The sequence below is a fragment of the Epinephelus fuscoguttatus genome, linkage group LG11 (genome assembly GCF_011397635.1).
Source record: "Epinephelus fuscoguttatus linkage group LG11, E.fuscoguttatus.final_Chr_v1".
NCBI lineage: Eukaryota > Metazoa > Chordata > Actinopteri > Perciformes > Serranidae > Epinephelus > Epinephelus fuscoguttatus.
This window is the reverse complement of record NC_064762.1, coordinates 10,643,886-10,669,750: the sequence shown is the minus strand read 5'-3', so window position 1 is coordinate 10,669,750 and position 25,865 is coordinate 10,643,886. Positions and strand designations below refer to the sequence as shown.

Sequence of the window (25,865 nt, the reverse complement as noted above, 5' to 3'; positions counted from 1 at the left end):
AGCTCACCACTTGAGATGTGTTACGATTTTTGCCATAAGAGGTTTGGAAAGTGTGAGGCTTGACACCAACAGCTACAGTGAATATACGATTTGACCCTGGATGTGAGTGCGTGGGTGGCAGAGGTCATGTGTGTGTGACTGACGGTATGTGATTGTGGAGACACTGCATCAGTGTACGCCGTCATGTTGAAATCTTGCCTCTGGATGTGTGGAGTGTGTGTGTGTGTGTGTGTGTGTGTGTGTGCAGTTCAGGACTTCTGTCTTTACGAGGACCGAATAAGTTCATGGTGAATATAAGAAAAAACTGAGGACATTATTGTTCGTCCTCATTTCAACAAAATTAATTACAACTTATTAGTAAGTCTAACTTTAAACTTGCTGCAAGGTATGCCTGACCTCACCGCCCACATAGTGTAGTCTGACTCTAATCAGCACCAAGAATCAGTCACTTATACGGAGTTGTGAATGGTTGCAAGGCTTAAAAGAGGCTCTATACTGCACAACATGACCGTACTGCTGATTTAATTGCAGCTGCTGAGGTGTTATCAGAGATGCGACGATGTACAAACATTCCCATGTGACAGCAGGATGGTTTGATGTCTCTTGTGACCTGTTCCGTCTCATCTCCAATGCTCCTGATGTTGTTTTTGTAGATTAGGGCCAAGGAAGTCAGTTGTTTCCTCTAAATCAAAGACAGGCTGCTCGTTAAACCAGAATGTCTTGTTTTCTATTTCCACACGTGGTAATTACAGAAGATGCATGGTTGTAGAGCAAGCACTGGGAGCAGTGCTAAGCTGTCAGGCCGTCACAAGTTGCCCATCCACCTGTTTTTATTTGCATTTTCACTTGTGCATGAGAGAAGCTGAGCAGAAATGCCCAAAATTAAAAAAACATTTCAAAATATGACGATTAGAAATATACGTTTGAGGGAGGTGGAAAAGTTGGTATATCAATAAAGGGTAAATGCAACTAAGTGCAATGGAAAGAGACTGAGCGAATGAATGATGATGAACCATGATTGCATACGCCTCTGTCAGATCTCTCCGTCATCCTTGGATGGCTTTTACTGCACTTATGTATGTCCATTGGGCTGTTGCCAGAACTCCTCCAAGAGCTTATAGCTGTGATATTATTTGTTTAAAGCAGTGATTCCCAACTGTCATAACTGTGTTTGGCCATGTCGTCATGCTAGTTTGCTGCCTCTGTTAAGTAGCTGTCTGTTATTCACTTACTCTGGGAATGGGACTTCAAAATAAAAGCTTTGTGCCAGAAATTCACTATACTTCAAAATAAAGCATGTATTTAACAAACTTGACACATGTGCGAGTCACTAACAATCCTTTCAGAATGGACCCGCGATCCACTTTTGGACCACGACCTACCAGTTGGGAACCACTGGTTTAAAACTCTCTTTTGGCATTGTCCAGTCTTTCTAGTATACATCAGGCTGCTCTCATGCAATGTTTGTGAGTTTACCTACGAAAAGTAATGCACCAGCATTTGTTTATAAGCCATGTAATGTGAAGGTCTGTGATCACGTGACCAACACACTGACGGGAATGAAGAGGTAAGTTGTATAAAAAGCGAAAGTCTGCATAGGGAGACAGGTTGAAGACCTGTGTAGGGTAGGGTAGGATAGGCTAGGATGGGATGGGATGGGATAGGATAGGATAGGATTGACTTAATTAATCCCTGAGGGGGAAACTAGTTGACCACCATAAACAAAAAGACATAGACAGAATCCACACATTAGCTAACACAAGGCATAGCTAACATAGTTCCATTGCAACAATTAGCAGGACAGTCAAAAACCAATACCAACACAAAAGTGCAATATGCCAAAGTACCATCATGCAAACAATTTGCAGATAATAACAGCGTCATTCATTTCTGTGTGTACTAAATTAATAGACACAATGAATAAATAGATGGTAAGAAAAGAGAGCATTATTCGTTACAAAGCCTAACTGCTGCAGGACCAAATTAATCATGAACCTTTCAATGGAGCCTTTTGGCAATAGGAGTTGACTGCTCCTGCTGCTCCTTTTAATGATACTGTGCATGGGGTGGTCGTCCCATGACATGACAAAATACTACGGAGCTTCCATCTGGTTATCTGCTCTGTTACGGTCTCCAGAGAATCTGGAGTCAGGCCAATTGATCCAGCCATCTTAATTGTCAATCATCATATTGATCAACTTATTGATCCCACTGATCCCAAACCTAACCTATGTGACTTTAAGGATGCAATGTTACATTATGTATGTGACGACACCATTAGTAGGGTGCTAATTTGTAAGATGTCATAGGAACCATATGATGTTGTGTTGTTGTAAACATCCATTGTTTTCGATTCTTTGAGGTTTGACTGGCACTTTTTGAATTAAATGATCTTGTTACACCCTCTTCTTCTACTGCTTATCTCAATGGACCAACTCCTAGTATTCACGCAACAGTAGTGGAAGGAATAGTGCATACATTTGCCTTTTGCAGATTTGCTGAAAATTTTGTGGATAAAACAGTTGTTACTGAAGGACATGTGATGTACGCTGGCCAAAAACACAAATACAAATACACAATTATTACAGAATAAAACAACAATGATACTTTAAATTAAATTATTGTGTTATCAGAATCTGATCCTTCTGGTCCAATGTAATTTGAAAAATTATGTTTTAAAGTACCTTGCCCAACAACGATATACAGTGCACCTGTCTTTTTCCTTGAATTTCTCTCTTTCTGTCCCCTCTCCCTTTATTTTTCTCTCCCTATATGTCTCCTTCTCTTTCCGTCTTTCTGTCTTTCACACTCTTAGACTCCATCATTAACCTCCCACACTACCAGTGGGTGCTTTGTGGAGTTCTCTGTGTAATTATAGTCATTAGTCTGGGTAATATCTAGGCACACAGACATAGACACACACACACATGCCCACACACACACACACATCTCCCACATGTGACACACAGGGGATCCAAGAACTTTTCACACATGCAGAATTGTTAGAGTAGACTTTTCAAACCGAGAAGATTAAAGATTTAATGAACCTTTATTGTCGCAGCGGAGGATTATTGAGCACATGTATATTCTATTCTTTATCTAACTGCACATTTGCGTTCACAGAAAGCTATTTCCTTCATGGTTTGCTTTGTTCAGATCAACTAAAGTGCAGTTTAAAAGGTGCCGTATGAGGTCAGCAGCCACAAAGTGAGGAACAGTTAGAGGTTTGTTGTTTTTTTTTACTGCTTTGATAATTTGCCTGCGGTGTTAGACTTCATCTTCATTAAGAAAACATTTCCTTCAAATGATATGGCATATTTCCCGTAACATCCAACAGCTACCATGTTCAAAGCCATGAATTATTTCTGTTTCATTAACCTCCAATCATAAAACAAAGGAGACATTGGTAGGATAATGAGAAAGCACAGAACTCTGATGCTGATCTCTTGGATGCCAGTAACTGGAACAACACCAGACCAGCATTGCTCTGCAAAAGCATCACTGATCAAACACATATCAGGTGAATTTTCCCTGGACATCAGAGCTAAAAGGTTTGGTTTACAGTGAATTAAAGATGCTTTAATCAATATTTGTGTATCAACAAGGGATCAAATGACTACGTGCACTGTGACAGGAGTCACTAGTAGGAGGCAAGTGGGAAAACAGCAGTGTCATGTTTTGTTATTGTCGATCCAGACTGTGCAACTTGTATAGGCATCCGTATGTGGCATCAAAGCAACATGGCTCCACGTTAACGCAATCTGTCTTCCCTCACACACTCTATATCTTACCGCAGAGATTTAACAACAAGCTGGTGAACAAAGTGGAGCATTTGGAAGCTAAAGGGACAGATATTTCCATCAGAAGTTGGTAGAGACCAAAAACGGAGCTAAAACTGGAGTGAATTTTGGACCTATATTCAACAGATGGCCAGTACCACAACTGCAGATGAATGCTAATGCTGGGTGTAGATAGACAACAGTTTGCTAACAGGTTCACCATATGAACTTAAAGTTGATGGATGATATGTCAGCTCATCCATCCATCCATTTTCCTCCAATTATCCGGGGCCAGGTCGCGTCCCTAACCCCAGCAACACTTTCCAGCTCCTCCTACGGGACCCCAAGGGATTTCCAGACCAGATGAGATATGTAATCTCTCCAGCATGTTCTGGGTCTGTCCGGGGGCCTCCTACCTCCTATAAATACAATTAAATAAATTTAACATTTTCCACTCTGTGCCATCTGACGACTCAAAAATGACTGAAACACCTTGCTCTCCTTCATGTTCATGACAATATTTGGACAGTCTGGACACTCATGCCCTAATGAGGGCCTTTCTGTAATGTAATTTTTAGCTGCCGCTGGCCAGCTTGCATATGTCTTTGGAGATTGGGCTTTGGCTATGTGTTATGTTCCTGTTCTTGTGATTTTGAGTCTGGTCTGTAGATCTGAATAATCGTTTTCATATCTAGATTGGCAATGAGCGCGATTACAACCTAAAAAGTTGCATTTTTTTTTATGTATTTTCCATGACCTCCGAGTAGCTCAGTGGTTAGGTAAATGCGCAACTTTGGGTTTATACAAAAACAAATTTGGGCAGAGTTTTATTTGCTCATTTCCAACCTAGACAGGATATACGAACATCCAAAAAGTATAGGGCCACTGTGACACATCTTATTACTGTGCTGCCACAGTGTTCTGCCTTCTCTTATAGCACCCCTGTTCAGACTGCATTCGCGTGGCTATGCCCTCATGTGGCCAAATAATTGGTTATTGCAGGTGTAAGGCATTTTTAAAGCTAAAATATTTACTGGTTCTATTTTCTCTGATGTGATTATTTGCTCATTTTCTTGAACGAACTCTCAAACAAACCAAGCAATTTGAAAATGTTACTTTGGGCTGTGGCAAATCCTATGCCTGACATTTTACATGTAATAATGAAAATAATCGTTAGTCGCAGCCCTAATTAATGTAAACATTGATCATGTTTGCAGGTACAGCAAATACCAATTTCTTCCAACATTTATGATGAGAAAACTACTGTTGGATGAACGCAGCGCACATGACTGGTATCTGAAAAACATAACAGAACGTGTAAATCCTGCCAAAGATGGAAGTGATGTGTAACCATTCAGCCACCAGCTTGCTGTCAATCATGGCCCATGTGTGGAGGTGGGCAGCTCCACCAGCAGCCAGAGCATCTGCTGGTGGGCGTGGCCTCTGCGCCCTGAAAATGTTTCTGTCTGATCAGACCATAACAGCGTTGGGTGGAATCTCATTTTAGCCCACTGCTGCTCTTTCTGTGAGATGCTTTGAAATGAGCATCAGTTAAAAGCATGAAAGGAAAAGTAAACTTCCAATTCATCTTTCCTTGTCCACATGTAAACATTGCAGTTCCTTTTTCACTGGGCTGCTTACTATTCTGGGATTGTGCTTGTACCACAGTTGACTTTTTGGAGACCATTCCAAAAAAGGCCAGTGTAGGGCATGTGAAAGTAAATATTATGGTGCACATAAAGATTTACCAGATATTACGGGACCAACTGGGTATATCTGGTATGTTTGTGTTTCTATAGAAAGAATTGTTTTGACAGAGCTCTCAGTTTTAGCTTGCCTGATAACTTATAGTCTGTGAGAGCTGTAAAAGCGCTATACAAATAAAATGTATTATTACAGCTAATGAGAAAGAGAGCGATATAAATAGAGACGGAGACAGAGAGAAAACCAGAGAAACAGACTGAGAGAGAAAAAATTGATAAGAAACTTCTACATGAGTCGACTTTGGCCTTTACTCGCTCCCGAGAAACAAGATGCAGCTGGCAGCCGGGCCGTTCTCGTCCCTCCCTCCCCCCACCTGCTCGGCTTGCTCCGTTATTTGAATTCCTCCAATGTGACAAGAAATGGAGCTAGCTGAAAGAGAGGGACCAAGGCCATGAGGCACACAACGCCCACCAGGCATTTCTTGTGTGGCATTCAGTGTTCGCAGCAGTCAATTCAGTATTTGCAAAAGGGTACAAAAAGCCTGCCAAGAGCAGGTCTAAACATCAGCTGACTCTGTGTATAATTTATGATTTTTGCATAAATCAAAACATTCCTTTGCCTTTATGACTCAATCATTAAGAAAACACCTCACATTCAGACAGTTCTGCAAAAGCCTGTTTATACTCAATGAGACTTTGTGAATAAACACAATCTAAAAAAAGGTTCTGTAATATTCTGAGTGGAACCAAAAGACATTCTAATATTTTATTTGATTCAGCTTATGTTAACAAGCCAGTTAAGGGACACTTTATCAACAATAACTGCTGTAATGTAGAATTCCATCAAGGATGTTTACTCAGTCTGAATTCAATGACTGGCATGTCTCACAAATCAGAGTTAGGGAGCGATCACACCGAGATGAAACGCTAGAAACGAGACGCCAGTAAAACCATTGTTTTCCTATGATAGAGCGCGTCTGACCAGCATTCAAGCGTCTTTTTAGACGGACGTTTTTCCGGCGTCTTTTTAGACGCACGTTTTTGTAGACTCCTTTTTTTAGACGCGCATAGACGCTGAAAAGTTAAAATATTTTCAACTTTCTGAGCGTCAGACGCCAGTAGCTAGCGTGCATTGAATAAGCACTTCCAGCGTTTCAAGCGTCTTTGAAGCATCCGTGTCTCTAGTGTCTCATTTCTGTGTGATCACCCCCTTTGAGTTAAAAATATGCTCAATTATACAAACCCCATGGATGTGAAGTTATTTAAGAATGCTGTTGGTAAATGCAGTCCAGTCACCAGAGGTAAATGTGGCATTGTACATTTCTGCAAACAACAAATTGTGACATTTGCACATTTCATACATATCACATCAACATTTCTAATGCAATGTTTATGAGCTGACTTCCTCGTCGGGAGAAGGAGGGGATGGTGGAGGGCGTCACAGCTACACCCAACAGATGTCATGCTGCAGACCAGTGTTTAAGACCAACAAAAAACAAAACCGGTTGGTTTTTTTAGCAGGACAATGGCCGCATTTCCAGCCATGATTGTGCCACCAAAACCAGGTGTTTTGAGCCAAAACATGACGGTTTCTGTGCCTTAACCTAACCACACATTACCCGCAGTGTTATTTAAATGTAGTTTCAACATATCGTAATAATTTACAAACGCTACATACCTGTAGTTTGCATAAACATACAATGTCAATATTTATTCTCTCAATTGGGTGGGAACAGGGCTGAAAATTAACTTTTTGGCTCGCCTGCCAAGAGGACTGGTAGATGAAAAAAATCCACCGGCCAAGCATATTTTTTACCAGTTAAAATAATGAATTGCCTTTTTTCTGTCGCATATATATTTGTTTCAGTACTTTTCATTGAGATAATACAGCATTGTGTTGAATAGAAGCTTAAAGGAGAGGCCAGAGTGAAATCTGAAGTAAAATTAGTTTAATATTATCAAGTTTTGAGCTCAAAATTCCATTTGCATTTTGTACTTCAAACATTTGTACTTCAAACATAACAATAATTTACAGTAACATAAGAGGCTATGTGACACTTGCTGCGTTCATAGTCACGGATGTTCTCCAGCTTCATTGTTTACCGATGACAAACAAGTTGTTACGTTTTTTTTTCTTTAGCATATTGCCGACATACATTGCAGCTCATTACTGCACCCTCAGCATCATAGTGTAGCCTGCCTCCTTAAAGCTGTTATCACTGAACCTCCATTTCTCGCAAAACTGTCTTTTTTTCTGTAACGTTTCAGCTTCAGCTTCGTCCTCGTCTGTGTTTTTCGTTTTGTCGGTGGTTTACTTACACCTGGTAAATGTTGCCACATGATGCCTGCGGTGACAGCTTGCTTGCTACTAACAGCAGATCATGGATCTAGGCGCGCGATATGCCTACGTGCGCACGTGTCCTCCGAGTAGGCCTACAGGTTCCTTGATGCAGTGGGGAGCAATTTAAGCGCGACACACAAACAAACAGAGCGCCGGTCTGTTATTAGCCACCGTCAAATAGCTATTATATATATATATAATTTATTACATGACTATTTTGGTACAAACATTTACCCTCCAACGTGGGGGATAGCCCTCCGAGATTTTGTCACCAAATGGAAAATCTACCCGCATTTGGCACTTGGCGGGTGTTAATTTTCAGCCCTGGGTGGGAATGTAAGGATGATTGCTGCTGCCCTAAAATATGTTTAGGAATCAGATCTGGGTTCATTTTGATGATAAATGAGACAAAATCTAAAACATTCTGTAGCCCATTGGAAATGTAGAGTAGTCGAGGGTATGCTACTTCATGCAATGCAAACATTTCCCAAAATCATTTTTGGATGGTGATTCACTGTTAAATGTGCAGTTTGTATTGTGTCCAAAACTTTATATTTTTGCAGTATTATCTGTGTTCCTGTAATCACTGAAAGACTGGTTTCATTTGTAATGCTATTTATCAATCTAGGTTGTTTTGGTGTTAATTGGAGAGTGCTGGAGATACCAGCCATAAAGACATCTGCCTTCTCTCTAGCATAACAGAACTAAATGGCTGCTTGTGGTGCTCACTGAACTACACCAATCAACTGCATCACTGCGCAGAAGGAAGGGTGCATCGACTCATGGACGAGAGGCTTGTGCTTGTGACAGCTCAAGATGTGGATGTTAATGGTGTCCTCCTCGGCTAAGCCGAAACATTAACTAGCTCAGTGGGTCTACGTGAGCTAGCAGTAGATGCGCACTTCCTTCTGCGCAGTGACACAGTTGGCAGGTGTAGTCCAGCAGAAAAAAAATAGTTCCTTTATGAAACTGCTCACAACTAGGTCTGTGGATTATCTTGAGTAACCAGGTCATGACTTCTGTAAAGAGACATTGCTGCTGAGTTTTTCCTCTTTTTTTTTAACACTTTATGCACCACAAGCCGAGTGTCATCTAGTTCCATTATATTGGAGAGAAGGCAGACGTCTCTATGACTGATACCTCTAACACTCTACAACTTAAACTAAAACAATGTGCATTGATAAACAGCACTACAGGTAAGAGAAAAAAATATGTACTTCTGATGTTTGGGGTGAACTGTCCCTTTAAAAAAGTGAGCTTGGTGTAAGGCTGTAATACTAACATAAGAGCAGTCGCCCCATTCACAAAAAAATAAATAGACACTGCTAGAATCAATGTGAAATAACGCCAACGAAACGCTGCCGGCTGGTACAATGATAGTTAAGTAGGTAAATCTTGATATTTCACTGTCAACATGAGGTAGACCCGTGATACACAGAGTAAAATTCATATTCTATATATATCCTATTCCTGAGGATATGTTGTCATGGAAACATCCTGTAATGAAATAATTTGATTGGTGTGAACTGAGATACACAAACGTCTCTGTATGACACAACACACACACACACACACACACACACACACACATACACAATGCATTTACTCCACAATGAGCGGGGCCTGGGAAGGTCCAGGTCTCCAGATAACAAGATAAGGAATAATATTGGATTTCATCAGGCATACGAGGGTTGTCCACAGAGACAATCCCATTTTCAGCCAAGTGGATGTGAGCAGCGATGTGTGTGTGTGTGTGTACTTTTCTGTGCTCTTTTCCAAGGAATAGATCCACTACTGCCGTGGCCAGATACTCATGACGGCGGCCACTTAAATACTGACACATTTACTCTGGGACACTGAGTGGATGGTGTGAGATATCGCTGTGTCAAACGGCTTCACTCCACAATGTGAACCTGTTATTTCTTCTGGGCAGTGGAGAGTGTTTTTCTGTTTCCAATGCTTTTATTTTGGCTAATGGAACTTTGCTGTTGTCACCCCTGACTTTTCACAATACATATTTTTAGTAAAATATCTTGACAGCTATTGAACAGACTGTAATGACATCTGGTCCAGATATTCATGGTTTTAAAGCAACAAAACTCTGGTCAATAAATACTTGGTTTTATATGCAAATGCCTCCAAAGCTAATGACGTTCTAATCAGTCACACTGGTGGAGCTGCAGTGAAGGGTCACTAAAAAACAATCTGTGTTGTTTGTTTGTCTTAAACTGTGGTCTGCAGTTTGGCAGTTGCCTCGCCTAGATGTTGCGCTGTCCGCCATCCCCTCCACCTCCCAACAGGGGTGGGCGATATGGCCCTAAAATAATATCATGATATTTCAGAGTATTATTGTGATGATGATATTCTTGATATTCTGGACCTTTATGCTCTGCCATTTCTCCTCTAATCATCACACTGTAACCTGTGACAGGCTGTTATGATACCAGAACTATTGCACACTCACATATGTGTAGTTTTTGTTGAGACCCTGTGCTGCTGCCAGAGGAGCCGCTGAATGAGTTCCCTCTGAGCGGCAAGTCACTACAAGAGTCTAAGAAGTCCGTTCATAAACTGTTCATAAAACATTGAGGACGCCACAGTTTATTCCACACTACTGAAGCTGCTCCTCTTTTTAGAACCACTGCAGAGTCGGTGACAGTTATGTTTTCAGCCATGCTTGTTGTTGCTGTGGTTAACAGTATGACGTCAATGTCAACAAGTATAAATACTGTGAGTATCACGATATGAATTTTCCATATGTTATTAAAAATTATACCAGTATCATCGTGAATGAGATGATATGGCACATCCCTTCCTCCCAATGACAAACTCAACTCATATACTACCTCACTTTAGTAACGCTGACATATATGAAATGTACAATGCCTTCATCTGGCGACTGAGCTGTGTTTTTCATTAGAGGCAAGCACACATCTCTTCTGGTTTATTTCATTGGAAAGTCTGGTGTCTGGTAAATTTCATTGGGAAATAAACCAGACTGGAAAACTCCTTCCAAGGCTTTGCATCATGTTGAGCTAAACACATCACCGGAGCCAAATGCACTGACACCAAAGCACCACATCGGGACTGTTAAAAAACAAACCTTTTAATGAACTATGTCGTTTTTGGTAATGGGATGTTTTTGCTGTTTGTGTCCCACAGGTACTTTCATCTCAGCGTTCACAGTGCTGTGTGGAGCTCGCAGCGAGCTGATCTCAGAGCGAGGTGTTTGTTGTGTGTTCTGGCTCAACGTGGCAGCAGCCCTCATTCAGATACTGACAGCTGTTATCATGGTTGGATGGATCATGAGCATCTTCTGGGGAATGGACATGGTCATCCTGGCAAGTCAGTACTTGTCTCGCTGTGTTTACCTTTCCGTCTGACAGTCTTCTCTCCAGTTCTTTTTTTTATTTTTAGTCTTGTCTCCTTTTCTTTTGTTTGTCTGTCTCGCACATGTGACATGCAGAGGTAGGAGTTCATCCGTGCAATATAAAAACTGCATGAGTGCATGACAAGCGCACATGGAAGAGGAGTGTATACGATTAAGGACTGAGTCCCATGTGTCACTGTAAACTCTGACTTATCCGTCTCACTGTTAAGAAGCAGAAAAATAACTTTGTCAGAGTTCTTTATAATGTGCAGCATGTTAGTTTGGAAGTTTAATCTCATGTTGTCTCAGTCAGTGATTAAAACTGGACTTTCAGCTCTTACAGAGAAAACTCTGCTGGGTTCAGACTGTTTACAGCACAGCTTCACTCACAGATAACCGAGCCTACTACCTGCCTGTCAAACAGCAAACAAACCATAAACTTTCTCGAGACAGCCTGGATCTGAGTGGAGTCCTGCAGGGATCAACCGATGCTCGCTCTGCCTGTATGATGCTGCTGCGGTTCAGCGGCTAACAAGCAGAGCTAGTGGCTAATAGCCTCTGCTGCAACCAAAAAACAGACCAACAAAATCCATTCAAGAGTCCCACCATCCACAGTCGGACACACACGACTGCTTATTTACTGTCAAATTACAGCTCAAAACTCACAACAGCTGATGCTGCTTCAGTGTAAATGCTTTGCAGGGGAAACATCCTGGCACCAACTATTAATTGGCTTTTGCCAACCTGTTGGTGCTCCAATATCACACTGCATACGGTCTGATAGCCCACCACTAGTCATGTCTCGTCACGCCAATGAAAAACAAACATTCATCCTGGCATACTTATAAAAATCTATTTTTAGCTCATCAACATCTTATCTTAGTCTTAGAAAAAGGTCATTGATAAACATTATTCTTCTTAACCTCAACTTATCAGAGCGCACATGGGAGAAGTTAACCCTCAGGCAGGAAGCTGATTTCTGGCAGAAATCTAATGCGGAAATGCCAAAAAACAGTTAATCAAATGACCACTTGAGGCTGGCTCCAAAACAGAGTCAATCTCCATAGATCCCCATGTTCAAATGCCCAACAGAAATAAACATCTATACAGCCTGGTACAAAAAATGGTTTTGGTCTCTTTAGCTAATTTCAACAATCATGACAACTGTGCAGGGCATAATTAAGGGCGGGGCCAAAATGCAGAACTCGAGGCCCTATCTCGATATTTCTGCTCATTGGTTCAGTAAACCAGGATTATGTTACTGTGTGTTCATTTGATCATGTAATATATCTGACTTAAAGCGAGGTCAGCTCATGGCGGGGATGCTCTCAGTGACAGGCTGTCTGCAGGGCGTCGCTACAGTCTGTGAGTCAGATCCAACCCTCGCTCCTCCAACACTCCAACCTCTCATCCAAAGTTGGTCACTTCTGGCTACAAGAAAAAAAAACAGATGGCGACAGCTGAAATGCCAAAATCGAGGCTTCAAAATGGCAGTCCACAAACCAATGGGTGAGGTTGCGGAAAATGTCCAGTATTTTTTTCCTTAACCTAACCAAAACAGGGCTTTCTGAAGGCAAGCGTCTCCCAACGGCTGTCAGAGCCGGTGATCCAGAACAAGGTTTATCTGACATTAGAAACCAATTATCAGCTGTTTGATAACATAGTCAAGCCGAAGGGCCATGTTTTATATTACCATTTACAAGCAGAGGTTTGTGTGTTTAACGAGCAGAGTCGAAGGTGAGCAGGTACGCTTCAGCTGTAGGCGAGCGCCTGGTGGAGATAAAGGTAGAACCACGCATACCCAATGAGGCAAAGGTGTAGAGACATTTTAAGGCATGAAGGGATTTTTTTCATGTAAAAGCACTTCTAAATATGTAATTCTGCTGAACAGAGATGAGGTTTTGGGAGTTAAATCAATGCCCAGAGAGGAACTTTAAAGATTTATGTCTTCGGTGGGAACCAACAGGCTTGAGTCTGAGTGCCACAGACAGGTTAGAAAGCACTGAGAGACTATGAGTACTTTTATTTCTCCCTCATTTAAAACTAGTTTATATAATGTGTTGTCCAAATATCTAAAATGTTTAGAATCCTTTATAAATGGTCACACTCAGTGGCCGAGCTAAAAGCCACACACCATTCATTTTGGGACAGTCTGTCCTTGAAAACACTCAAGACAAAAAAATAATATAATGCCAGCCTTGTTGTAGCACCTCTGCACGACATTAATGGTTTTATATTTTTCTCGTTGAAATGTCAGACAGAAAGAAAGAAAGAAAAAGGAAAGCGCAAGAAAGAGCAGAGATGGGAGAGGTTGGGTGTAGTGTGCTCTCCTCAGGCATTGATGCATGAACAAGTGCGCACACACACACACACACACACACACACACACACACACACACACACAGGAGTCACCATTCTCCCTCTGTGCCGAGGCAGCCTTTGAATTACCACAGTGCTCTCCCCTTTGTGTGTACGAGTGTGCATTTGTGAGGTAATTGCTGCCTGCTCGTGCAACCCAATGCGTGTTGGTACATACATGCCTGCGAGATTCTGTGTCTTTATGTGTGTGAGGTACAGTAATTGTGTGTGTGGGAGTGAGCAGCCCCCCCACGGTGCGTTTTTGTTCACTGCGCCCCACTGTTTTTCAGGCCCCCAGGCACACGTCTCCTTATTCAATTGTTGCTGCTCAAAATCCATACCCCGCGCTCGCAGCTAGCCGCATATTGAATATTTATATTGAATATGAAAACGATTTCCCAGTTAGCACTGAAGGCCTGGCTCAATTCATGCATGTTGTTTGCCTCTAAGATCAATTATTATTCAACTATTCATCACCACAATACACGTTTCTGTAGCTTTGAGATGCTCTTATTCAGCCATTCCCTCTTTTCTCCTCTGTGCAATGAATCACTCTGATAATGCGGCATATTTATTTGCTTCTCCTTCGCTCTCTGATGAGCCTGTGTGATCATCGCTCTTTCCATACCTCCATCTCCACTCTGTCTTTCTTGAACCCCACTCCCTCTCTTCTCTTGCTCCTATCTATATAATGATCATGGTATTATCTTCCTCCCACTGATCGCCTTACTTCTGCCTCTCTCTATCTAATGATTGTTCCTATTTGATCTTGCTCCCTCTTCTTCTCTTTCTCACATTATTCCTCCCACTCTCTGCCCACCTCCCCGTCTCCCTCTCGCCTCAGTTTTTTTGTTTTTGCGTCCCCGTCTCCATATTTCTGCTCATCGATCCAGTAAACCAGGGTTATGTTACTGTATGTGTGTTCATTTGATCATGTAATGTATCTGAGTTAAAGCGAGGTCAGCTCCTGTTCAAAGGTTTTCTGTTTCTCTTGAAAGTAACAGGACTGCTCTGCAGGGATTTCTCATTTTGTCCAAAAAGCCTCTTTTGTGTTGCTTCAATAGAGTCAACTTCTGTGTGATAATACTTGAAAAGTATGAAACAGCTCACTGTCTCTCTTGTCTCTTCTCTCCTCCCTCTGTTCCTTCCTCACGAACTGAAGTTTCTGATGGTAGGTGTTTCTATTTTTCCTTACTCACTAACATGCATGGATTACTCAATGGATTACTCAACTACCAGGCACAGACCCTGGAGCCCAAAGTGTCAGGGGGCCCCGTGGCTTCTCTTAAGACATTAAGAGATGCAAAGGTACTGCAAAGAGACACAAAATAACTACAAAAAACAGCAAAACAACCACGAAGAGACACAAGACTACTACAAGGAGACACAAAATGACCACAAAAGAGATGCAAAGAACTGCAAGGAGAACAAAATAAATACAACAATTGGCATAACAACCTCAAAGAGACACAAAATGACTACAAAGCAACACAAGGCTACCAAAAAAAGACACAAAATGACCTCAAAGAGACTCAAAAGTACCTCAATAAACAGATATTTATCTCAAAGAGACCCAAACTATAACAAAAAAAAAAACCAGAAGAACCACGAGGAGACACAAAGAGACATAAAACAACCAAAAAAGACAAAATTACCTCTAAAGAAACACAAAAGTACCTAAATAAGACAGAAAATTACCTTAAAAAGACCTAAACTACTTCAAAAGGAAACAAAACAACCACGAGGAGACAAAAAGAGACACAAATTGACTGCAGAGACATATGATGACAAAAAAAGACAAAATTATCTCAAAGAAACACAAAAGTACCTCAATAAGACAGAAAATGACCTTAAAGGAGACAAAACAACAAACTCGGAGACACAAAGAGACACAAATTGACTCCAAAGACACCAAAACAAACAAACAAACAAAAAAAAACTCGGAGACACAAAAGGCCCTCAATAAGACAGAAAATTACCTTAGAGACCCAAACTACAACCAAAAGACACAAACTGACTACAAAGAGACATAAAACCCAAAAAGACAAAATTACCTCAGAGACACAAAAGTACCTCAATTAGACAGAAATATACCTCTAAAGAGACCCACACTACCACAAAGAGGCACAAAACAACCACAATGAGACACAAAGAGACGCAAATTGACTCCAAAAAAGCCAAAATTACCTTAAAGAGACACAAAAGTACCTCAGTAAGACAAAAAAAATACCTCAAAGACCCACACTATTACAGAAAGAAACAATTCAACCGAGAGGAGACACAAACTGACTACAGAAACACAAACCGACCACAAAAAAGACAAAATCACCTCAAAGAGACACAAAACTACCTCAATAAGACAAATTTCCTGAAAGAAACCAAAACTACTACAAAAAGACACAAAACCATGGGGAGAAACGAGGAGACACAAAACGACAAACAGATGCGTAATGACTACAAAGAGACACAAAACCACCACAACGTCTGTGTGACTTGCTGTTATGATGGAGAGGTGGTGTGGTCCTTTGCATACCGATATCGGTTCCCAGGGGTCCATTGTCTCATAATTTGCCCATGCTCACAAACAATCCCGCAGCGAGATGATAAAATCATAGAGTTATGTGTACAGAGGCACGTCTCAGAAAATACGAAGAGTCAGCTTTACTAAATTTAACATCGCTAACAAATAAGCCAAAACAAATAAATCACATCTCCCAGGCTTGGAAATACTTACAAAAACATTGATTCAGAACTTTCTCATGATCTTTGATCTTGGTCATCATTTAATTATGTTTGGTTATCTTCACAAAAAACTCAGGAGCTTAAGCATTAAAGTTCATTCTTGACCTTTGAAATAGTTTTTGTCAGTGGACAGAGTTGCTGAATTGTCATGGAGGTGGCTCTCATGACACATTAGCACTTTAAAGACTTCTCATGTGTGTTTGCTGCCCAAGTTGAGTATCAAAGGTCATTCGTGACCCTGAAAATAGATCCAGCTTTTTCCAGAGCCTCTATCTCACTAGCTGTGTTTGAAATCACATGCTAAAATATCCATATAAGTATTATGTAAATTTGAGTATGTATTAGGGATGGGTCACAATTTTCAAATTTTGAATAGTCGTTATATTTTTGAAAAATCGATTTTTTTAATGCGACTATTACTATTTGCCGTCTTATTTCCCCCCTTTATTTGACATGCAATTCAGCTCCTAACCACACGAGGGCAGTCTAGGATTGCTACAGCGGTGTGAGATGGGCTACCAGCTAGTTTGATGCTCTTCTACAAACAGGAGAAACATGCAGAGACACTACTCCGTGAGGAATGTCCGCAGTCATTCGGGCTTTCATAGTCGAGCGCACTTCCACGTTGTAGTTTCCTGTAAAAATGTCCGTGAAAAATCCCCGCGATGTGAAAAATACATGCCGAGCAGTCATGGTGTGCGCGCACAGGGCTTGCGGACGTCCACTTTGAGTCCACACGGACCTCCGCGGAGTCCGTTACGCATACAATCCGCCCGAGTATGTTCAGGCCTTTAAAGATGAATGGATCTCTGTGTGCCGGGGGGGGGGATTATTCGAAAAATTGTCGAATAGTTGCCATGATTTTCGAATAGTGTTTTTGCTTGTGCTGCCCATCCCTACTATGTATAGCGCCTACTCTGCAGAGTATGTGGATTTTATGTACGTAAGATGTGCAGATATTTGGTAGTTTTTTCAAGGAGTGCAGTTGGTTAGAGTGTGCACTCCATGCTCGCACCGACAGCTTGACGAACCATCACAAAGGGGCGGGTCTTAGTGAAAGGTAAATTAAGTTTTGATATTTTTTCCTGCAAGACAGTACTTTTTAGATAACCAATACGTGTTTTGTTGGTAATGGAATATTGGCAACGGCATCACTGAGTAGGCAGTATACCCTCCTGAGACCCTCTGTCCTTATGAATCCACATTTTGGGTTTTCCTGACCTTATACTACATTCTGCTTAACTTAGACCCGTTGTCCTCGTTTGTGGACACTTTTTTTGTGCCATCTAGTGGTGGTAAAAGCACAATACACTAATCCATGTAAAAACAAGATGGCAGCCATCTCTGCCAAGTCAGTCTGCAGCCGATCCTGACACAAAGGTTGACAAGGTCCAAAACCTGATGCTTGTAGTTTGATATGGCAACAAATTTGACCAATGTTAGCAACAGTAATAAGATAAGACACTGTTAATTAGAAGTTCTTCTCTGAGGACATTGGGACTTTACTGTCATCTCGTTTGAGGACATTGGGACTTAATTATTATTGACATTGATTAGAGATGTACCGATACCTCTATCCTTCCCAATACCAATTCCGATCCCTGAACCTTAGGTATCTGCCGATACCGAGAACCGTTCTGATACCAGTGCATAAAAAAAAAATGGATGGGATATGAACTGTTGTATGTCTCAACTCCTAAAACTCGATGTAAAATATTAAGAAATAAATACATAATAGTAGAATGAATGCCATAAAACTCTTTGTTAAAAGGCATTTTAAAGGCTACGGTAGAATGCTTTTTAAACGATGCTCGATGCTCGATACCCGATACCGCATTTTAGGCAGTATCTGAGGCATTTCCGATACTGGTATCGGTATCGGTACAACTCTATTGACAATGTTTAGTTTTTTATCTTCATCAGGTCCCACTGATCCCAAATAGCTAGGAGAAATTGAAAATGCTTACCAAACAAAAGTTCTGGTCTCAGGAGGATACAGAACATACAGATTAAGGACACATTCAAACTGGCTCTGTTTGGTCCGCTTTAAACGAACCCTGGTCCGCTTCCCCGGATAGTTCAGTTTGTTTGGAGTGGTGTGAACGCTCATTCGAACTCTGGTGCAGACCAAACAAGCAAACCCTGGTCCACTTGAAAACTGGGGGTCTCGGTTCACTTGCAAGTGAACCCTGGTGCGGTTCGCTTTCAGTGGGAAATGCAAACGGACTAACCAGCGAACCATAGAGAGAAAATGAACCAAAGAGTGATGTAGAGCGCAGCACATTTTGGGCAGAAAAAAAAAGAAAAGCCAACAACGCAAACTGGGAGAAGCAGAGGTAAAAAAAGAAAAAGTTAGAAAATGTCTCCTGAGCAGACGTGGAGTAGTGAGGAGGTGCAGACCGTCACCGATATAAATTTGGTGTTGCTTCACTGTTTTTGTGGTGACGGCTTAAGGGAATGGATTTTCGCTTTCAGTACTGGCCAATCGATGAGCTGGGTTTTCTTCTTCCTCATGCTTTTTTTTCTTCCTGGTCAGTGGTCGTTTCAGGCAACACCGCCCCCAAAATAGCAGCTGTTGTAACTGCATGACGTTCTCCAGGCGGTTTGGTCAGCTTTAAAAAGTGCAGTGTGAAAGTGAACCGAACCAAATGAAGGTGTGAAATTTTTTCGGCATTCTCCACCCAATCGAACCGAGTCCCCCAGACTATCCTGGTGTGATTGCGGCCTAAGTATGTAGTACATTAGCATCTAATTTCCGCAGACAACGACAGTCTTGATCAGCAGTTGATATTTGTTTAATTGCTCTGTCTAATGATGAAGACCATGTGATGTGATGTGACCAGTTGAAAGCTGCTGATTTAAATTTTTAAGCAAGTATTCAAACAGATAATAATAATAATAATAATAATGATAACAACAACAACAACAACAACTATTGATAAGAAATGTTATGTTTCCTTAACAGCCAAAACTAATTTAAAGCTGCCCTGAGGATTTTTTGTAAATAAAGTAATGTTTGGTTGTTTTTAAAACATGTATAATAAAGAGGCCTAAAAGACATGTTCAATAAAATTTCCTCCTCACAAAATGTTTGCAAAAACTGATTCTGGAACAATTTCAAACTTAAAGAGTTTACCTGTTACATGTTTGCTTGGTAGCATTATTCTTCTTCCCCCCTTTGTTGCCACATCTCTCAGTTTCTTGGTGTGCGTCCGCCAACAACTGAACAACTGTTGATCAGTGGCACAGTGTGAAACAATCAGCGGGATGGTGTATCACGAAGCATGAAAGCATGCATGCCCACATGTGAGTGAATGTGATACTAACAAAACAGGGATCCAGTCTTAAAAAACATTGCTCCATTGTACAACTAGTAGTCAAAAACTCAACAGGGTACCTTTAAAAATGCAATTGGTCTTGGGAACAGAAATGATGTGGGTGTAGAGCTGTCCACTTCTGATCAAATTAGCCAAGACTCAGGCTCAAAGTTTCCAGTCTATTTAAAAGCATAATAAAAGGCAGACTGGTATTATTTCCCTGGTATTGGAGAAGCGGGGTTAATGGCTTGCCAGACGATACTTGATAAATCATTAGGTCTTAATGGTCCAGCTGAGCTCCTTTTTGGTTGTTGCTTTCATTTCTCTCAATTAAATGAAATGGAGAAAGGCAATTATTGTCAAAAGTTCAAAATAAATGTTTAGTAATTACATGTAGCACTTTAAACCCCCCTTAACTGGGGCCACAAAAGCCAGATAATAGGTTTCACAATTATTTCTATTTCAAGCATTCAGAAGTCTCTCTCTCTTCTCTTCCCCAGGCTACAGAGACCAGGGGCTTCCTCAGGACGTCTGAAAGAGGTCGCTCTCCTGTTTGATGGATCACACGGACAGTCTGACCTCTTTACCCTCTCTGATGCCTGATGGTGACCTTTAGCTTTGTGATGACCTGCCGTTGCCTATATTTCAAACGCCGGCCCACAGAGAGAAGCAGAGACGTGAAATGTAAATTTGGCACATGGGAAACGAAGGAAGGAAAGAATCAGCTGACTGCTTCTGATTGCACGCTGCTGATTGGCTGAGCCCACTTCTACATTTAATTTAAAAGGAACAAGACAAGGAAAGAGAGACTAAAACTGTACAGTCACAAGGAAACAATGTGTTTGTATTTTGTTGAGTGAGTAACAGTGATTTTTGAATTCTGTCTTTTGATATTATTTCATGTATTTGAAAAAAAAAGTTAATATGTAAAAACTTGTAGAGCAGACTACATGTTATCTACATGACAGGATGAAGGAAATGAAGGAAGGACAATGTGTTGGCATGACTGAGGAAATTTAGATGCTGAGTTGCAAGCTTTTTTTCCGTATTTTTGGCTTGTGAATTTTGACAGATGAAAAAATGAAGGAAAAAAATCAAACAAAAACACTGACGTTATGTGGCGCATAACAGTTTTTCCAGAACCAGCGTAACCAGAGTTTTCACTGCCTCTCAATTGGCTGCCCTGTGCAGCAGCCAATCTGCTTAAAGAAGTTAATTTCAGTGTTAGGTGTCACTGGGTTTATCTGTTTCAAAGACTGACTTTAGCATTAGCCTACAGTGGGATTTAGTGGCCTTTCCATTGTGTGGTTCCATCTCTAACTGTTCAGTAATATTGTGTTTACAGCCAGTACAAAATCATGCTGATTTGCCACTTAATCTGACAATCCCTGAGCACAAAATCAAAAATTACTAAAGTGATGAATGTAGAGCAAACATGTCTTCCACTGGAACATGTCATCCAACGACCCAGTCGACAGAAAAAAAGTTTGCATTGTACATTTCTGCTAACCACAGTTCAGTCAGACAACTCACGCTTAAATGTTCATTTCAACAGCAGAACATAGTTAGAGTTTGACGTCTAGACTCCGGCCTCATCACTCCCTGCAGATGTTTACATAAGACATTGGAAAGCGATGATTAAATACTTTCCCCTTTAGCCGGAGCCTGCAGGTGGATGTTGGGGGGGGAGGTGGGGCTGAAAGAGGGAGCAGCAGTACTGATGCAGGGCAGCAGCTGCACAGACAATGCAAAGGGAGAGCTGGGAAGAATTTGCAGCCTAGATAGACCAAATTTGTACTTTTCATATGTAGCAGATATGTTGAAACTTTATGTTTCAGTTTTCAAATTATATGCTGTGACAATAATGCGCTTAATGTGTGGTTAGGCTGAAGCACAAAAAACACTTTGTTAGGGTTGGCAATTAATTGTGTTTTTGCTTAAAATGTCCAGTTTGGTCATCACAAACACTGCTGGAAATATGTTGTTCATTTTTGTCACCTCAAACATGCCTGGAAAATGTACTAACATGTCATTTAAAAAATATCCACTTAAATCACAACAAATACACCTGGAAATATACTGACGTGTCATTTAAAAAAATACCCGGTTTTGTCGCGACAAACACAGCTGGAAATATGCCAACATGGTGTTAAAAAATACCCGCTTTTGTCGCATTAAACATGCCTGGAAAATGTCCCAATGTGTCATTGAAAAAAATATCCAGCTTTGTCGCAACAGACACAGCTGAAAATGTCTCAATGTGTTGTTAAAAAAATACCCAGTTCTGTCGCGACAAACACAACTAGAACAAGAGGGACTTCGTCCTTCAGCTGAGGTCCCTAAATATCCCAACATGTCGTTGAAAAATATCCACTTTTGTAGCATCAAACATGCCTGGAAAAATGTCCAGGCAAGTGTCGTTCAAAAAATATCCAACTTTTCAACAAACACAGCTGGAAATGTCCTGATGTGTTGTTAAAAAATAGTTGGTTTTGTTGCATTAAACACGCTAGAAATGTCCCAGTGTATCATTTTAAAATAGCCGGTTTTGTCGCGACAAACGCAACTGGAAATATCCAAACATGTCGTTTAAAAGATCTCAAGCTTTGTCGCAACAAACACAGCTGGAAATATCCCAACGTGTCGAAGAAAAATACTCACTTTTGTCGCAAAAAACATGGCTGGAAATATCCAAACATGTCTTTTAAAAGATCTCAAGTTTTGTCGCAACAAACACAGCTGAAAATGTCCTGATGTGTCGTTTAAAACATCTCCAGCTTTGTCACGACAAACACAGCTGGAAATGTCGCGACATGTCATTCTAAAATAGCCGGTTTTGTTTGTTGGTCTTGAACAGTGGTCTGCAGCTTGACAGCTGTCTCGCCCAGGTGTTGCTCCATCCACCACCTCCTGCTCCTCCTCCTCCTGATGAGAAACTCAGCCATATACATATAATCTGAACTACATCACTTTTGAAATGTTGATATGATACGTATGAAAAGTACACATCTAACATGTCTGTGGTTTGCAGAAATGTACAATACCGAGATTTTATTCTTGCGACTGGCCTGGATCAAACTATAAATGGCTCTGATACTTAATATTCAGGTTAGTGAGTTTGAATGCTAACTTAATTATGTTGGAGGAATAATTTGCCATCAGCCTATAGTTATTGCAGCTACAGAATTTTACTTTCCAGGCAATGTTTTAGTTTAATAGCAAACACATCTTTAACACAATGAGTCTCACTGCTGGTCACAAGATGTGTGTCATCCTAAAATTGCACTGCTGTGTGGAAAATTGACTCACGCCTCCTGATAATTGTTTGATTTGAATTTTCATACCTCTTAAACATGTAAAACAGTATCAGCAGAGGGATATTAAACCTTATTAGAACATGGTATCTAATTAACAATATGCCACTCTGGAAAACCATAGTTAGCACCCTGTCTGTCACATCATGACAAAGACACAGTTACAGTGATGTCATTTAGGTTTGACTTTGACTTTTTTTGAACAGCCTTTTTTGACTCAGTAAGGATCATGCATCATTCACAGAACAGACTAGATGAATATTAAAACCATAAAGATTTTAGGTTGTTGAATTCACTGTTTTTTTGTGTACATTGTGTATATATTAACATGTGGGTGTTTGTGTGTGACTGGTAGTGTGCAATATTGGAAGTGGGGACTGGAGAATATAACTATGTGGGAAGGTGTGCAGGTTGTAAGTTAATATGAACAATTCTATCGCGTACAAGACTCAATCGAAAGGTTGTATAATTTATCACAGCTTGCCTTGGAACTGTCGATCCAAACAAAGCCTTTCCCATGATGCCGCACTGGCTTTCTCACGCGCTGTACTACTGGCTCACTTCCCTGAAAATTTTCCAAGAGTATCAAAAGTCAAAGAGCTTTAAACAAAGAGAATTAAACCAGCTTAGCCTCAGATGCAACACTGATAGAAAGTGGTGCACTTCAAAATCACTGCAGGTGTGTTTGCAGGAAGTGGTGGGTGTTAAATTCAGTTACTGCTGAACAAATGGAACGGGCCCAAAATGGCACTGTTAGACAAAATACATACAGTACACCTTAAAAAACAGAAATGCAGGTTTTTACCTCTTGTGTAATAAGGGATAGACTGAGCAAATGCCATGCAGCATTTCTGGAGAAAAGTGGAGATAAATTATGGTGAAATCATGATAGCGGTTGTGCCTCTACAGAAATCAAACTCCATGTGCATAACTCACAATGTTCAATTGATTTTCTACCTGTTCTGTTTCTCTGTTTTGTTTTAAATATCCCTGTAGGTTTTATTTATCTTCATTATCTTTGCCAAATGCCTTTTTTAAGAGTATTGCTGTATTTTCAATGACAACATTGTTTTTGACTGTGTATGTGTTGTACACTGTGTGTGTGTGAGACAGATGATGAGGATGATGTCTGTAACTGTGACAATATTTTATGCCTTACCAATGACAAGTGTTCTCCCAGAAGTGTTTCTGTAGCAGTGATGCTGGAGTTTTTTGCTTTGTTGAGGTTTGGGTGCAATTTATAGATCTGAAATAACTGTTATTTGGACACTTTATTATAATGATGGTGGTGTCGTGCTAGCTTTTTGATTGTAGGATAAACATACTGCCATGTACAGTTTTCTGCATGCAACGCTTTGGTGTCGAGTCACTGTATAGATTAACACAAACACAGACTAACTTTTGCTATTTTAAGATTGTAGCTTCATTCTGTGACTTTGCAACATTGGTTTTATTTTAAGTTGTTTGAGGTGACTGATAAAAAAAAACAATTAAAAAAGTTTTGGTTCTAATGGCTCAGTGCTTGTGACTGAATTGTGCATTTTTAATTCAACGTGAATCAGCATTTTGAGGGATTCATGAGCAGACTGTTCACCCTGTGAAACTGAGAAATTGTGGAGTCACTGTTTTTCAAAGCAAAGTCTTGGACTCGCCCGTATCTTTGTGGGATTAATATGTGCAAATTTTGTAAATATATGATGTGTCACTTCACATCAGACTCATGAATAAACATTCCCTTCTGAATGTGGCTACTGAGCTCACTACAGACCATGACATCAAAGCTGCCAAAGCTGTGGTATCTTTGATATTTACCATGTTTCATTTTGCTCCAAAATTTGCTCTGAATTCACTTTTTGGCAGTATGTCCCTTGAACTAATTTCTCATTCAAAATATACAGACTGTGTGTCAGTGAGTATGGAGAGCATTTAATTGCTTCACAACATCATTGACGCACTCATCTATTCAAATATCTTTTTTTTTGCCATGTTAAAAAGGAGGGATAGAAAACGTCAATCAGTCTGTCCACCAGTTTGGTTTAACACTGAAATATCTCAACGGCTACTGAATGGACTGCTGTGGTCCCCAAAGCAAAGCACAAATTCACAATAGCTGCAACCATGTACACACATGCACCCCTCTATTGCCATGTCCTCTTTTAGCCAATTAGTATGAACACAAACACACATACACTTGACCTCCATGCCAACTTCAGTCTCCTAGAGAAAATTTGTGGCTGCCAAAGGATAGTGAAAATTATGTGGACCGATCAACCAACCAACAGACCAGCAGAGCAAACTATAGAGCCGCTGGTCGAAGCTAAAAGTCATAATAACTTTGGTGATTCCTTTATTTCTAATCTAGCATCACCATGATGTTGACATCTGTGTCTCAATAACCACTGACATTTGGTTCAGACATTCATGTCCACCTCAGGATGAACTGTAAGAACTTTGGTGATTTCTTAGTTTAGCTTGTTCAGCCTATTAAGAGATTTAGGCTGCTAAACTGAATTATTAGGCCATGTTAAAAAACTTTAAACTTTAAGGCCTACATTTCAACCCTTGCCAATATTTTAAATGTGCCAAGTTCAACTTTTTTAAAAACACTCAAGTTGTTGTTAGTGACTTTTTTTACCAAAATGAAACAAATCCAATAGTTTACATAAACCTCTTGGTTACATGTAGTCTCTATATACAGACTCTACATTCAGTGAATGTAGAGTCTGTAGGCAAACCCCGGAGATCTTGCCTCCGGAAGAAGAGCGGAAGAGCCCTGGTTTCCAGTTGTAGGCTGTTTGTAGTCCGCGTGATATTGACCAATCACGTTTGAGCCGGCTGCAGTTGTTGCCAGGTTAAACGGTCTGTGCGGTGAACTAATGAGGTGGAACATAATTGGCGTCACTGCAAACTCTGAATCCATCGCAATGGTTCAGCATATTTA

At 40.6% G+C, this 25,865-nt stretch overlaps 1 protein-coding gene across 1 annotated transcript in view; it reads left to right on the top strand.

Moving 5' to 3' along the window:
• stum (stum, mechanosensory transduction mediator homolog) overlaps positions 1–24,411 on the top strand; it is a 40,814-nt gene extending 16,403 nt beyond the window's left edge. Inside the window, exons 2-3 of the mRNA XM_049589621.1 lie at positions 10,986–11,168; positions 20,111–24,411. Of these exons, the coding sequence (XP_049445578.1) occupies positions 10,986–11,168; positions 20,111–20,145 (218 nt within the window). The 3' untranslated portion in view covers positions 20,146–24,411. The remainder of the gene's footprint in view (positions 1–10,985; positions 11,169–20,110) is intronic.
• Positions 24,412–25,865: the final 1,454 nt, after the last annotated feature.